We start from the raw sequence: 16,718 nt of genomic DNA on the forward strand, positions 1-16,718 counted from the left end.
TCCACAAAATGTGGTAAAGATCACTGGCTTAGAGCTTAGATAGTTTTAAAGGATGGAGGAAAGAATGAATAAATATATTCACCTATAGCTCCTGAGCTCCTGATTATTAATATGTAACAAGCAGCAAACTTTCATTACGATCAGCAAGGGTGAAGTCCCTTTTGCAGGAAGCATTAGCACCAATAGCCCTCCTCTCAAGTTACATACTGCATTTACTTTAGCCCATGGAATTCATTGGTAGTCAGTCTCAGAACCAGATGTATTATTAGGCAGAATAAGACATCCATTTCAGGTGACAGATACTTGGGGGTGGTGGTGAGGACACGGATGCAGCAACACCCTAGCTGTCTTCTTTTGTTGGTTTGTGGCATTTGGCATGACCTACTGCATCATTGTGCAACCAAAAATCATGGTGAGACAAATTGCTGCTTTATCAAGGAACTAATGCTTGGTTCTTATTACATCTGAGCATTTTGAGCTGAACAAATTTATATTCCAAACCAGATTACGTTGTCATCATGTCTAATTTGGCTTTTGAAGAAAATACAGTTGTACCGTGGAAGTCAAACGGAATCCGTTCTGTAAGTCCGTTTGACTTCCGAAACATTTGGAAACCAAAGAGCAGCTTCTGATTGGCTGCAGGAAGCTCCTACAGCCAATTGGAAGCCGCGGAGGCCCCGTCAGATGTTTGGCTCCCAAAAGAACGTTAGAAAACCGGAACACTCGCTTCCGGTTTTCGATCGTTCGGGAGCTGGAACGTTTGACTCCCAAGGCATTTGGGAGCTGAGGTACGTCTGTACTGGAAGCTAGCAACCCAGAGATTCTTTGCAGTTTTCTACTTTTATGAATAACTAGCTAGCCCGACCATGCGTTGCTGTGGCTCAGTCTGTTAAATAGACCCTCAGAGTCCCTCTTCAGACTCCCCTCACCTTCAGAGTCCCCCTTCATTTTGTTGAAATGTTTTACGTGTGTTCTGTTTACACAGGGTCATCCCTGTGATTCCCCCACCCTGTCCCGACCATGAGCTATCCCATCTCCTCTTCCCCCCACCCCCAGCTCATCCCTGTGGTTGTCCCCACCCTGTCCTGACCGATGACCTATCCCCCCTCCTCCCCCCCATCCCCCCATCCCCCACCCAGGCGAGCCCCCACCTCCACTCGGCCCAGTCTGGAAAGCCAAGCCAAGATGCTGTGGAGAGGGAATCTTTCCTAGGTGCAGTACCAGTGTAGTCGTCACTAGAGGGCACTGTTTTGCAACCTCTCCTGTGCACCCAGCATGCACTTTCGTCTGTGAGTTCTGGAACACGTGGTTTTTGTGCTTTTACGTGACCCAGGTGTGACATCTGTCTACGCAAACATGGGGTCACTCTCATATTTGCTTGGAACGTTGTGTCAAAATTTGAACGTAATCGGTCAGGCGGTTTTGGAGAAAAGTGGAGACACACCCACATGGCCCGTTTACATTTTTATATATAAAGATAGAGCTAGTGAATAGGTTTTATGGTCCAGTCAACTCTCATCTTTTGTGCAGGTTATGTTCTAGGGATAGCATGTAAAGCCAAAATAATATATAATCAAAACAGCCCTTTAAACACCAGAAAACGGCTTGTAAAAAGCACAGTGCAGCATTTACTGGTGCCTGATGACTGCATTACTTAGTCTGTACACTCTCTAACTGCATTTCTGAACACTCTCTGCACCTCTGAACACTCCCAAGGTGAGTCCAATGAAGGGTGGGATTGCTGATGTTTTCCCTGCAATACCCACCCACCCCCTTTTCCCCAGTCAAGCACAAAGCTGAATTCACACAAGTTTAATGTGCATAAGTTGAGAGTCAGCTATGTAAGAAATCTAACATTCTTTATCTGTTGGAATTGCATGCAGAATGTGTTTGACATGTACTGGTTCCACATTCAGAAAATTTTCAAAACTTTTTGTACACTTTTTTTGTTTTGTGCAATTGCAATTTACTTTAGTACTTCTGGCTGTGGCTTTCAGAGACTCTGAAATATAGATTAGCCCCTGTGATCCTATATAATTCCTGTGATTAAATATATATATTTTGTTTTATCTTATAGATGAGAAAACGTTAAAAAGAAGGGCTTTGGCTGCAAAATTGGAGGCAAATATAAGAGATCTTCAATCTGCTCTTCAAGTAGATAAATTAGAAAAACCTAGATTTGAGCGTGAGTGCAGAGTAAAGGCAAATTATATAGCAGACACATCTTTTGCTCAAAAAATTGTGAATTACACAGTCTTTTGTCCATGGCTTTTTTCCAGCTGGAACTCACCAGAACCCTTCTGGCCCCTCCCAGTTCTGACCCCTCCCAGGTGTGCGCCATTGCCTTTATAAGAGAACAAGGAAAGCACTTCTTTTAATAGAAAAAATAGCACTGCTTTTGTCAACCAATAGAAAAAACTATAAAACATGGTTAAACAATGTCCCACAGTCACCAGGGAGTTGGTTCAATTACAACAGGAAACCATCTATGTCAGCTCTAAAATGCCTGCTGAAAAATTTCTGCTCTACCAGTTATAGCTTTCCACAATGGTTAATTGTCTGCTGTTAACTTTGTTATATGATTTTTATTATGCTTTATGTATTATTGCTATAAACAACTTTGGTATTTTTTTCTTTTTATGATATAGCAGTATATATTTTATAAACAAATAAATAGAAATACTTAACTACAAGAATGAGTTGCAGCAAGCCTCTTGCTTGTGCATACTGCCCAACTGCTCATGGCTGTGAACCACAGTGAACTTGGGGAACTGTAAACTTATCTTTACATATGTTTCCTAAGCATGGTTAAATTCAAGTGTTCTCATCTGTGGATGCTGACTTGAGTAGAAAAATTATGTAGAGTGTTTACATACATTTACGAGGGTCGCTCATTAAAGATTTCCCCTTACCCACTTCCGGTTATCATAGGAGGATGAAATTGCACATGTATAATGATACATCTCACCACAGATAACGTGGTAATTTGTAGCTCTGAACTCCTAACAGTTCCTCTGCTACAGGTGCTAACGTGGAGTAATGTCTGATAATGGAACCAGTTGAATGCAGAGTGGTCATCAGGTTCCTGTATTTGAAAGGGTGCACACCACGGGAGATATTCGATGAGATGAAAGGGACTTATGGGGAGGATGCCCCATCATATGGCGTAGTCAAGCACTGGCATCATCAGCTCAAGTGTTGTTGGCCTTCAGTGGAAATGGCTCCCATTCCTGGGCAACCACAGTCTGCCATTGATGAAGACACCCATCTGGCAAGTGGAGGCCATCATTTTGGAGGATCACCACATAACCGTTTGCCAACTAGCTGCAGATGTCAAGATCAGTGTGAGCTCTGTAGAAAAAAATAATCCATGACCAATTTACACATGGGAAAGGTGTCCGCACTGTGGATTCCCGGCTGCTGACGCCTTTCCAGAAGCAGGAATGAGTCACATGCTCACAGGCTCTTTTGGCCATGTTTCACGAAACCCATGTTGACTTCTTCACCAGACTAATTACTCGGGACGAAACATGGGTCCATCATTATGACCCAGAGACTAAATCCCAGTCCAAGCAAGGGAAGCACTCAGTCTCACCACCTCCAAAGAAGGCACGTGTCCAACTGTCAGCGGGTAAGGTCATGCTCATGGTCTTTTGGGACCACCGTGGACTAGTGATGATGGATTTCCTGGTAAAGGGTGCCACAATTACCGGGACATACTATGCTTCACTGCTGCAGAAATTGCGGAAGGCCATCAAAATCGAGAGGCATTGTATGCTGACCAAAGGTGTCCACCTCCTGTAGGATAACGACCCGGTTCACAACTCGCATGTTGCTCAGACGGAAGCACGGTCCTGTGGCTATGAAATCCTTCCTCACTCCCCTTATTCTCCTGACCTCACACCATTGGACTTCCACCTCTTTCCAACCATGAAGTTATTTTTGAAGGCCAAGCATTTTCCAGACAATGAAATGCTGATTTCTGAGGTCAGGTTGTGGCTTCTGACGCAACCTGCCGACTTCTACAGACAAGGTCTCCACAGCTGCATAAAGCAAAGGGGGAAGTGTGTGAATCTTGCTGGTAGCTACGTAGAGAAGGACGTCAGGGGAAATCTTTAATGAGCGCTCCTCATATACACATCTAAAAGGTTCTGGAATGTCCTCTGGGAACCAAAGGAGAAATGAAAGGTTTTTTTTACCATGAATTCCTGTTACCATTTTATCTTGGAGGGCATTCCACCCACTACTGTGTACTCCAGCAGACTATGGTTTTCCTCCTCAGGTTTATGCCTCTGTATACATTTCTATGAAGTAGGGTGGGATTCCTGGGAGAGTTTTCTTTCTGGCTTGTTTCATCATCTGCCTCCTGTTTCTTCAGCTGTTCAGTTTTGTGCTTCAGTTATGGCCTCTCCTTCGGGGTTGTTGTTTTTTAAAATATATATTATGGCTGCTTTTGTAGTTCTATTCTGGTAGCCCTTCCCAGATTGGGAAGATGATCCACATTTTTGGATCCTGCCTGCTGTCCACAGGGAAATACTATCCTGAAGGTTCTGGAATGTGCTCCAGGAGTCACAATGAACAGGAATTTACAGGAAAGCCTCCCTTTCTCTACTTCCTCAGCCACAGGTTTATTTTATACTTTGCATTGATGAAGCAGATGTATATTCTATTGTAGCAAAAGGAAGAACAAAATAAAAAATGTTGAAATATAATAGTAGAGAGTTAGTAAGTGGCTAGCTGTTTTTAGTCAAGGTTTAATGGGTCTATCTTGATTGAACACCACTACCGGTAGTGACTTCTTCCTGCCTCTCAACTCTTTCATTTTCAGCATCTTATTTACTTTGTCTTTTCTTTTGGGAAGGATTCAAGGTCCTGGGGATTGGATGGGGGATCAATTAATCTTTTCAGTGCTACAATGAAGCAACTGGAGGTCACATGCAGCAGCCCACATCCAAGATGTAAACTTCAGTGTGGTATCCTGTGGCCACAATGGCTCCCACCATTATGAATCTGTATTGCTATGATATCAAGTATTTAAATTCTCCACAGCAGAGTTAATCTACAAATGGAATATTCAACTGCTGCAAGGGACTTCAAGTTATGCAACATGGTTGTGTTTTTTTAGGGGGACAGGAATTGTATATTGGACCTATTTCATTTTATTCTCTCCATAACATGTAAATAATCTCTCTCAGTACCGAAAAGCGTTTTACGAACAACTGGCAAACGGAAAATTAGTTTACCTGAGCCATCAGATCAGCAGGAATTGAGACCACAACTTTCAGGGCTGCAGATACACATAAGTAAAGTACCTGGTAAGTACAAAACGTGTTATCTAAAGTATCGTGTGTGCTTCCAAGGATGCCCCTTATACTGTGCATTATTTGATATGGTTGCTGAGGACCTGAATGGGTTGGGTTATGACCCTTGTCACGTGACGGTGGCAGGAGAGCAAAGAACCCTGGGGACTCTAATCTTCTCTCAGCTAAGTGTTTTTATCTTCAACAACACTTTATTTCTACAGTCATACCTCGGTTTAAGTACGCCCCGGTTTGAGTATTTTCAGTTTAAGTACTCCGCGGACCTGTCTGGAACGGATTAATCCACTTTCCATTACTTTCAATGGGAAAGTTTGCTTCAGGTTAAGTATGCTTCAGGTGAAGTACAGACTTCCGGAACCAATTGTGTTTGTAAACCGAGGTACCACTGTACCTTTTTACTGTTCCCTCCTATATACTTTCACTGTCTAGTATTGTGTGTATGTCCATTTTCAAACTTTGCTCCTTTATTTTCTTTCCTCCGCTAAGGTTAAACAAACAAACACACACACACACACACACACACACTCCTGCTTCTTTCCGTTTTGCTTTTGCTTTCCCTTCTCATTTCCTTGTTTCCTCTAATTGACTGCAGGCAAGGGATTTTTGTTTTTGTTTTATTGATTATTTTGGATCCTTGAAGTGCCAACAGTTTCTCTATCATGCAACCATTGGCCTTCTTAACTGTCCTCTTCCATCACTGGCACCTTAGCAACAGTTGCTGCCTCGGGCAATTCCTCAGCAGCGTGTTTTGCTTTGCACACAGTTGCCTCTTTATAACAGCAGGGGCTTGGCAAAATGTTACATTTCACAAAAGGGTGGGATATGATGCAGTTGCAACAAAAGAATAAGGAGAATGTTGTTTGTGGTGATATTATACTCACAAATTGAAACATTGAAGGCAGGTTGAAAGATTAATAATGCGACAGGGAATGCATCATCAAATTTCTTGCTTCATTTGGTTCTAATTGTCCATTTAAAATATACATTAGACAGAATGCATTACTGGGTGTGTTTTTAAGTTTGCTTTATTTGCTATGTATAAATATTGTGTTGCCTTTAATGTCTATTTTGACATGAATGGAGAAAATAAATGTGGAAAGTTTATTTACACATTAAAAATATAACATATTCAGAAAATTAGCATGACCTTGCTGAAAGTGATTAAAAGTGTATTGTATAATATAATATGAAATTGCAAGGCTGCAGTCAAGGATTTTTGTTGTTTTTGTTTTTATCTTTCAGTTAGTGATTAGTTTGATTGAAGCTGGACATTTAGGTTCATAAAACAGAGTGTATGTTTGTAATATGCCTGTTCACTCTGAACTCACACTTATGAAATCCATGCTTGGGCACAGCTACAGTAGCTTCAGAAATTTCTAGAATGTAGCCAAAGATATTGATGTTTACCATTCTCACACACAAAGGAGAGGTACTTGTGCCTTAAGAGGTGGGATTTTTGCCTTCCTCCTTCTCAGGCCTCTTCAAGCCACTGTGTGGACAGATACCATGGAGAATCGCAGTTATTGAGGTCACTGGCAGCTATGTCACACCACTAAATGTCAGATAGGAGACCAGATGGATCTAGTCGAGAAAGCTATCAAAGGGGGAGGAACCTGGTAGAGATAATAAGAAGAGACAATGGCTGCTGTAGTGGTTCAGTTCAGAATGACCATTTTGCAGACATGGAGCAATCTATCCCATGTTCTCTTCTCTAGGGAAAAATTATCCTTCTATCAGCATTATGAACAGTGTAGACTATCTATCGTCTTGGCCACAAACTTGATATGGTGCAGTAGACCAATTCATCCTAAACAGATTATTCAAAGTGTCCATATCATGATAGTAGAAATCATTCAGATGTCTAGGAGAGTAAACCCTCTGGTGGAGATTGTAGTTAATTGAGCAGCAAAATTGTTGTTGCTCCTTACGTTTAGTCAGAATTTCCTTTCTTGTAACTTGAATCCATTGATTCCGGACTTGTGCTCCAGAGCAGGAGAAAACATGCTTGCTCCATCTGCCATATGACAGCACTTTAGATATTTGAGGATGGCTATCATATCTCTTTTCAGTCTCCTCTTTAACTGGCTATATTGCTTTGATATATTCCAATAATCTTGTTACAGTGGATAATCTAGAGAAGAGCCTTACTTATAATTTGTCCTTTGGGTTATTGTATAATGTAATTCCAACCCCCACCTGTGGACCCAAGAATGAAAGCCTATACAGGTAGAGAGATAACAGAGACTGAACTGAGGAAGAAGATTTGAAGATATGTTTGTTTAATATTTGTAGGCTGGTAGATCCTTTGTGAATATAGTTCATTGGAGAGATTCCCTCTGCTATCATATTGGTTTTTCAAATTACATGAGCAATTTTCTATTTTTAATGCAGTTCCATTAGTTAAGGCTCTGTTTGGCATCTGCTGCTTTGAAAGGTTTCAGCTGGATGATTGCCTGAGGGAGCAGAACAGTCTTCACTGCTTTTTGTTTACACGCCTGAAAATTACACTGAGCTATGGGTTACAACTCAGTTACGGTACTTTGGACTGGTACTATAAATAAGTCAAAGGACAGCTTACCTATAAGGATCCAGCTGACTGTTCTAGAAAATCATTTTTCATGTATGGGTGTATAATAGATCCTGGAGAAAACTTATTTGTATCAACAGTTAACTTTGTGTATGAATATTTTTCTCCCCCATTGCGCAATGGGAACATATAGTGGCTAACAGAATCAAGCCTAGCAGCAAAACAGTATATGCAGGATACGATACGAAAGTCCAGGAGGAGCAAGACCAACTTCTAAGTAAGTCTTATACATGCTTAGCATGTTCCCATGTGAAATGGGACACTGTTGAAAATCAACTTTAAGGAGGTAATGCACATTTAACCATAGCCTTTATTATGACAATGTATTAACTCTACCCTTTAAAACATTTATATCATTAGGATAATATTGGGGTGAGGAATTTTTGAATCTGATGGGTGGTGGTTGAACCTTTTAGATAAAGCACCATGTGCAGTCCCTTCCACAACATGCACAAGATCAATAGGTATAAGAAAATCCTGCTGCTAAAATTATGCATGCACATGGTGCTTACTCCAGGCAACAGAATCTCAAGCACATAGAAGGCACATAGTCCTGATATCACCTGGTGGGGATTTGGTACTGACAGCACTGTGGGTAACTTACAGTAACTATATCCAAGGTAAATCATTAACAGTGCTGCCGAAGGACCACATATTTTGACAGAGAACAAATACCGGTATACAATAAAATATGAAATAACATATCCATTAGTCATGCAAACATTACTGTGCAGTAAAAAAATTCCTTCAGTAGCACCTTAAAGGCCAACTAAGTTTTTCTTTTGGTATGAGCTTTCGTGTGGTATCTGATGAAGTGTGCATCCACACGAAAGCTCATACCAAAATAAAAACTTAGTTGGTCTTTAAGGTGCTACTGAAGGATTTTATTTATTTTTATTTTTACTCAGACCAACACGGCTACCTCCCTGTAACTATTACTGTGCAGTGTAAACCTTATTTTATAGATCAAGAACAAATTACTTGGCATCTTGTATTCTTTGTCATTTATTGGTTGTGAATTGTCAGTTGTTAGGCTTTATATTAATAAGCCCTTTTCTGTGTCTGTCTTTGCAGAGAAGGACATAGAACTGGGAATAAAAGGACGGCTTCTGGAAGAATTTCCAGAGAGCAAAGTATCTTTGCCACAATTGGATAGTTCTACTTACCTTCATGCAAATTCACACAGACTTGCTTGTAAGTAATGATTAGTATATGTGTTGGGATATGGGCTTGATGAATGAGTCAAATATGGGGTCCTGATTTAGGTAGAGAACAATGGAGTATTAAGACCAGAGTCAACACACAACCTGCCAGACAAGTGTAGATTAAAGCATTTTATTATTTAGCAAGAAAAATTTGACAAACATCCTTCTCACACTACCAAAGCTTAAACATTTAAAAGGAGAAGACATTTTTACAACTCTGGAGGTGGGACCTCTCAGTCAGAATTGCTTAAGACACACATTTCATAGTTTCAAAGCTGCTCTAGGCCCTGGATTGATGATGCCAAAATTTTAGCTTTCAAGTTTGGATCTCACCTTAACCTATCAGACTCAACTAGAACAATTTGAAATTCAGCCTTCCCCCTTTCCAGAAGCATTTAATCATCAGACAAGCTGAATATTTCAATACTTTTCACAAAATTGGTAAATTTAAAAGCCTAAAAGCAGTTAGCAGAGATTACCCACCTGGAGTTTTGGATAGTGGATATGCAGAAAAAATTAAATGTTTTTAGAATGTTTTTTGAATTAAGTAAACTATTTGTTTTGTTTCAGTGGAGGCTGCAATGCAAGAAATATTAGAGTATAACCAGAATTTACTTCCAGGCCATAGAACAAATCTGCAACAAGCATTACACCTTGCAAGTTATCAATTACAACAAAAACAGCTACAACAACAACGTCAAGCCAATGCGCTTGGTAAGGAATGGGTTAATAGTTTGTACAAATATGGCATTCAGACTCCTTGTTACATTTCCAGTTACCCTGTGAGCATGCTGTTATCATGAATTTTTTGATCAAATTTCTGTGCAAATATTTTAAATTATTCACATATTTTTTCCAAAAAAATCACTTCAAAGTAACCTTTTTTCTGATTATTTGAACTGTCGTCTTCCTGAATCCACCCTTGCATCTCCTTGCAATGTGACGTTTAACATTTCTAAGTTATTTTTTAAACAGAGATGAAAATGTCTTGATTTCTCACTCTATTTTATTCCTCCCATCACCATTTGGATATTGTCTTAGAATGCTTTACTTTAAAAGACCACCCAGTGCATTCATAATCATAATGATACCTCCCTCTAGATCAGTAAGCAGTACCTCCCTCTTGATCAGTAAGCAGGTGTATATTTTAACAGCTTTTCATGGGAAAGGGTGGGGGGGTACCCTGTTCTCCAGACTGAATCTGCCTAGTGTGCAGTAGAGTCTTTTCAAGCTCCCAAGAGCTTGATTTTTCTATGCTTCTTATCCCTCACCAGCCCAACACATCCTTAACATGGATGAGAGGCCATTTACATAGGGAAGGGAGGGGGCAACTGTTGATCCACAGCTTTGAGTGAAAGCTTTGTATTTTCATGGCTTGGGGCAGACACATGGATTGGGCTGTGTGTGACAGCATAGTTACAGAAAGACAAACTACCGTCTTTCCCCTTTTTTAAGACACCGTCTTATAACTTTTTTTCCTCAAAAAAACACAGGGTGGCTTACTTTCGGTGGGATGTCTTATTTTATTTTTTTACCGGTACAGTTTTTACAGCTCAGGGCGCTGGCTCAGGGCGCTGCTCGGTTCTCTTGAGTGCTCGGCGCTGCAGCAGCCACTGGTTCCGGGTGGCGGGGCAGCAGGCATCCTAGGCCGGGCCAGGCAGAGGCCGCTGGCTCAGGCGCTCCGCCTGCCGCTGCAGGGCGCTCCAAGCTCCTTGGCCAGGCCAGGCAAGGAAGAAGCAGTGAGCCCAGCGGTGGCGACAAGCACAGAAGCGGCAGGGCGGCGATGGACGAGAAGGCGGAGCGCGGGGATGCAGCCAGCAAGGCGGGAGCGCGATCAGCTGTTAAGCGGAGCTCTTGGAGCGCCACTTCAGAGCTGATCGCGCTCCTGCAGTGCCAGCTGCATGGAGTGACTCTGTGAGTGGAAGTGCCTGTGGGGGTTGGTTTCCGCGGAGCGGAAGTATGGCTTATTTTGGGGGTATGTCTTATATTTCTCAAATGCTTAAAAACCCTGCCATGGCTTACTTTCTGACTACGTATTAAAAAAGGGGAAACAGGGTATGGCAAGATGCTCAGGCCTGCTGCAGCCTTCTCAAGTTCTGCTACCATAATAAAGACAAGACTCAGCAACACTGAATAGAAGGGCTGTTTCAGAGTTGGTCCAAATCACTCCTTTCCATATAGGGAAGGCAAGGGCCAGGGCCAGAGAGACACCATCTCCCCAAGGAACAAGTTCTAGGATGGCACACTTTCTAGCATTCATGGAAAGACCAGAAACCTGCAATGAGATGAGCCAGAGGTGCAGATCTTTGGGGCATTAAACTCATGTGAATAACAAGTGGGGGACATGAGACACAATTTCATTCTGCCAACACTACTTCCTTTTTAGTTTGTGGGATGTTGTATCCAATGGAACGGGTGTTCACCCTGTCGCGAGAAACTAGACAGGAGCAAAGACTTGTGGGAAGTAGGCTGGACTCTCTCAGTTTTTCCTCCTGTCTAGACACAGACAGTACATTCCTCCTGGCTTTCCTGACTCAGCTAAGTTTTTTACTAGTTTCTGAACCCCCCTTGTTTTCTTTAGGTTTTCCTTATCATCATTTTTGTTTTACAGTTCTTTGTTTGTCCGCATGTTGTGGTTTCTTCCACAAAAAACCATTTATGTTGCTCTGTACGTTTGGTTGTTCTTATTTGCCACCCTTCTTTTATTCCTTAGTTATTTACTTATATTACCGTACTTATAGCTACATTTTCCAGAACGGGTGCCCTTGTCATGGTGCCAATGGCCATTCAGGCATGGCAGCCCTCTTTCAGTGCACTCTTTCTTTTCCTCAGCAGCCTCAATGGCTGCTGCCATTTCTCTAGGGTCATAACTGTATTTATTTATTTTGTTCTGGTGTGTGTGTGTGGTTGTCTGCTACTTGTTTGACTGGTGGTGTGGCGTTTGCGTTCTCCTGCCTTGATTTAAAAACGGCTTGGCCACCTCCTCCCGGTTCGCTGTTTTTACACCGGCAACGGAGTGAGTGTTCCTATTATGTCCCTGCCTGACTACTTCTATTTGCCTTTGATATTGAGCCCTGACTGCCTCCTGGTTTGCTTTGGAGGAGACAGAGTGCCTGCCCCTCATCCTTATCCTCCTGGTTGGCAGCTGTGACAAGGAGAGTGTGTGTAGCTGCTGTTTTCCTCCACTCCCAGTCCACAGTGTGGCAAACAGTGTGTGGTTTGGCATAAGGCTTTTGCCTGCCTGTTTTCTCCTGGTCCATTGAGTGCAAATGGAGACCTTTGGGCTGAATTTCTATAATCTTCCTCTTAACAATAAGAACAACAAACATTATTGAAATATACTCGGAGTCGAGAGTGAATTTCATGCTCTTTATTCAGCTCATAGTCATCAAGGAGAAGAAAAGAAGAATGGCTCTTTTCCCAAAACCATCTGCTTATACATGTATACATTATTTACACAATGGGCCTTGCGTGATTGGCTACTTCAGGGCTACACCTGTGGGCCAATCAGGTTGTGGATTGACTTCTGCCTGCAGCCTGATTGGCTGCTCCTACAGGCCAATCGGGTTGCAGATTCACTTCTGCCAGCCGCCTGATTGGCTGCTCCTGCAGGCCAATCAGGTTGCGGATTCACTTCCACCTGGAGTTGGATTGGGTAGCTCCTGCGGACCAATCAGACTGCTGATTCTGAATCCTATTGTTTTAGGATTCAGCTCAGTACATAACAATTATCTTCCCAAAACAGGAGATGGCTGTGCATTACTGTAGCTGGAAACCTGAAATGCTGTAGCTGGAAACCAGAATATATGGCTAGATATCACACATTTTTTTCATTTAAAAAAGCTATTATTATTTTTTACTTTCTTAGGCTTGCTTTCCATTAGAATAATTGGATTGTGCTGTCTCTCATACAAACTGTTTTGTGTTTTAATTTTCAGCTGAAAAGTTCAGAAATATCCCATTATTTTTTTCCCCACCACCTGGGACAGCTAGGTTCCAGGACTATACTATACCAGGTCAAAAATCAGGTAACCTATGAAGTTGGCTGTATATAAAAAAAAATCCTACTTTTTTTGGGGGGGAGTGTACCTCATTCATACTGTAGGTTGCATTTGTTCTAGTAAAAACCATGTTTGATAGTAATGTTCCAAAGGAAGGGCAAGTTCAAGGTGTTATACAAACAATTACAACAGAACTTAATTCATAAAAACTCTGAACAAAATCCTAGCATTCCTAGCTAAAAATATACACCTCAAGTGTCAAAAGCCAGGGTAAAGTAGTGTACCATGGGCATGCTGTACAATTAAGGTACCAGACACAGGTTTATAGGGAAAGAAGCAGTCTTTCAACTACTATTTGGGGCCTGAGTCATTTAGAGCTTTAAACACTAATGTGAGCACTTTAAATCAACCCAGGAAACAAGCTGGTTAGCAATGCAGCTGTTTTAATACAGAGGCTATATGAGATCTAAATGAAACCAGTCAGTAATTTTGCTGCTACATTTTAGACCAATTAAAGTTTCCAAGTCATATTCAAGGGCAACCTCATGTAGAGTGCTTTGCAATAATCCAATCTGCAAGTTACCGTGTTAGCCAATTGCCCTGTTAAATTTATTGTCCCACGCTGCCTCAGAAACAAATAAGGGAGGGAAATCATTTGACTCGATAAAGAAGGTTCTCTTTGCTTTCGATCAGTGGTTCCCAACTTTTTTTGGCCATGCTCCACCTAAGCATCTCTAAAATCCTGATGCCCGCCCCCGACATATAATTCTTATTATTTCAAAAGTATACTCCTATTTACATGGAAGAAGCCTAAAAGGCTTGGTCTAAACAAGCTTCAAAATTGCCCCCCTTAAAAATCAAATTGCCCCCCTGTGAGGCATGTACACCACTTTGGGAACCGCAGCTTTAGATTTATTAGGGAATGGCAGACTATGTCTCTGTAGTCTACTTTATACATTTATGCATTCATAGTCTCACCCTGTAGTCACCAAAAAACGTAAAGTATTGTTATATAAACTGTTTCCATAAAAGTGATTATAATTATTATCAGTTACAAAGACATGTTACAATGTATTCAAAACAACATTGTGTTTTAAGTAAAACACAGTATTATATTAGGTTTTTATATATTTCCTATGCAGGATGGGAAACAAAGCAGTTACCACAAAAAGACTACTTCCAAAAGCTTGCATTATTAAGACGAAAGATTTTGGGGCCAGAGATGAAAGGTAACTAATCTCAGTGGAAAAGTGTTCTATATTCACTTTGGATTTAAGAGGGCAGGTTATCTCCTAAAATTCCTACAAAATGTCAGGGGAGGAGAAAATGTCTTTCTGTGGGTTGGCAGAATGGAAACCTCATACCACTGAAAGGCAAGGAATTTCTGGCTGCTGCAATTTCTATACCGCACTTTGCAGGACAGTTTACAATATAAAAACACCAAAATACATAACATAGTAAGAAACAGAAACAATGCCTCCACCTGCTTTAAAAGGCAATAGAGTGTTTAGTTAGCCAAAGGCCTGGGAGAAGAGGAATGTTTTTGCCTGTGCAAAATGAAGGCACCAGGTGGGCCTTAGATGATGATCCTGTTAGATTTGTAAGTCAGTTGGCCCATAACCTGTTAGACTTAGACCACCTCACACTCCTGCCAAACTGCTGCTGAATCTACTACACATACATATATTCCTTAGAGAAAGGGAGGGTGGATGAGGCATGCTTTAGGCTTGGACTGTCTCTAACCACCCACTTGCAGACATGGGGGATGGGCTGTTCAATACATGGCCAAAGCACTTGGTGCAATTTCACCTTTTTCTCCTAATTACACGAACAGATTGCAGGATCCAGGCCAGTTCATATGAGGACAGGTGATCCTTGAGGAATTTCAGTCCTGAGCCATTTAATACTTTATAGGTCAAAACCAGCATTTTGAATTTAGAAACTAATTGATAGCCAGTGCAGTCAGGCCAGGATTGGTGCTATATACTCAACCTGCCTTGCCCTGGTGAGCAACCTGGCCACTGAATTCTGCATCAGCGGAAGTTTCTCATCTGTCTTCAGAGGCGGCCCCATATATAACACATTGCAGTAATCTAACCTAGATGTTACCAGAACATAGATGACAAGTGACACTGCATTGGCAACATATGAAAATGTTAATTTTAATATAAATATTATGGCAAGTCAATTTAATACTATAAAAGTAACCCTTTCAACTATACAGATAAATTAATAAATATCAGGTAGACTTTCAAATGGTATGATAAAGTAATATGGATTTGATTTGATTTTGTTTTAATAGGGGGAGGTCCTTCAGTCACTCAGGATCAAGATCAAGATCAAGAAGAGGTAAATAACTACAGCTTACCCTAGAAAACTTAACATTTGTGAGATTAAGCCGGACAACATTCCTTGATAGGGATGACTCCTCCTATTGGGTCATTAGAGCCTTTTCATCTTCTCTCCAGAGGAGGAGTCCTTACCATCAGACTGACCCTGCCTGCCGTCAATGAATCTGAAACTGATGAAACATAAATATTTTAGAGTTATCCTGTTAACAGAGCATTCAGTTCACAACCGCAGCAGAGCATTTAGTTCACAACTGCAGCAGGCAACAGATAGCAAAATGAGATTTGCATATAGTAATCTAAAATGTAATCTTAAATATAGGTAGATTAACTCAGTTGTAAGTACACTGAATAATTGTGTTTCATTTTTTAGGACCCAATTGCTATTTCTGGAAAAGGATGCAACCCCTACAAAAAAGTCACCACCTTCCCAGTCATAAGGCAAAGTTCAAAACATAAATGACCTTATTAATGTGTTTTTAGATATTGAGTCAGTGATGCAGCCATCTTATACAATTCATCTTTGCTGATCTGTGAAAAGGAAACATGAAAACCTATGCTGTTGTATGAATTTGTTCTGAGAACTTAATTGTACTGGAACGGCAGTTAAAATATATGATACCTGAACCACCAAAGCTCTAATAGTAGTAATTTTAAAAAATTGTTTAACAGATCATAACTAGGTTGTTTGTGACCAAAGCTACATACATTTTTATTTAGTTATGGTACAACCAACCCCGTAATCAGATGTTTGAAACCAACCAGATCCTTTGCCCTAGAATTGATAACAAAACACAACTACGGTAGATGTTAGAAGTTACACGACACCAACAGGTAGTGAGTACTGCTGTAATTCATGTTAGCTACAGTGCAAAACTTTAGACTATATACATGGTTAGGTAGCCTAGTTATCAGTCAGTTTCAAGTATGCTAAGTAGTAGTCTTGGTTCTTTGGGTATGGAGGATAACATCAGCAATACTGGATTTTATGTTCCTGAAAAATAAAGGTAGCTTCTCCTCCACCCCATAACAGTGGTGGGAAACCTCTGGTGCATAGGCCTAATTAGGGCTGCCAGACCATTTTGGGCATACTACACCCAACTTTCCCTGGCCTGACATCAAATATGGTGTCAGATGTGATAAAGTTCAAGGTACAGTTAAAAGGAAAAATCAGGACTACACTCTTAAGTATGCTCCCAGCTTTTCCTTTGCATCAAATGGCTATGCTTAACTGCCTGGCATTTGAATGCTCATTT

At 41.0% G+C, this 16,718-nt stretch overlaps 1 protein-coding gene across 1 annotated transcript in view; it reads left to right on the top strand.

The window, feature by feature from the left end:
• The window catches only part of CCDC7 (coiled-coil domain containing 7), a 168,184-nt gene extending 151,472 nt beyond the window's left edge, over positions 1–16,712 (top strand). Inside the window, exons 55-64 of the mRNA XM_060281028.1 lie at positions 2,078–2,350; positions 5,196–5,599; positions 8,014–8,125; positions 8,983–9,102; positions 9,684–9,827; positions 13,052–13,141; positions 13,529–13,539; positions 14,100–14,343; positions 15,417–15,463; positions 15,836–16,712. Of these exons, the coding sequence (XP_060137011.1) occupies positions 2,078–2,350; positions 5,196–5,599; positions 8,014–8,125; positions 8,983–9,102; positions 9,684–9,827; positions 13,052–13,141; positions 13,529–13,539; positions 14,100–14,343; positions 15,417–15,463; positions 15,836–15,925 (1,535 nt within the window). The 3' untranslated portion in view covers positions 15,926–16,712. The remainder of the gene's footprint in view (positions 1–2,077; positions 2,351–5,195; positions 5,600–8,013; positions 8,126–8,982; positions 9,103–9,683; positions 9,828–13,051; positions 13,142–13,528; positions 13,540–14,099; positions 14,344–15,416; positions 15,464–15,835) is intronic.
• Positions 16,713–16,718: the final 6 nt, after the last annotated feature.

Source organism: Zootoca vivipara, chromosome 12 (assembly GCF_963506605.1).
Source record: "Zootoca vivipara chromosome 12, rZooViv1.1, whole genome shotgun sequence".
NCBI lineage: Eukaryota > Metazoa > Chordata > Lepidosauria > Squamata > Lacertidae > Zootoca > Zootoca vivipara.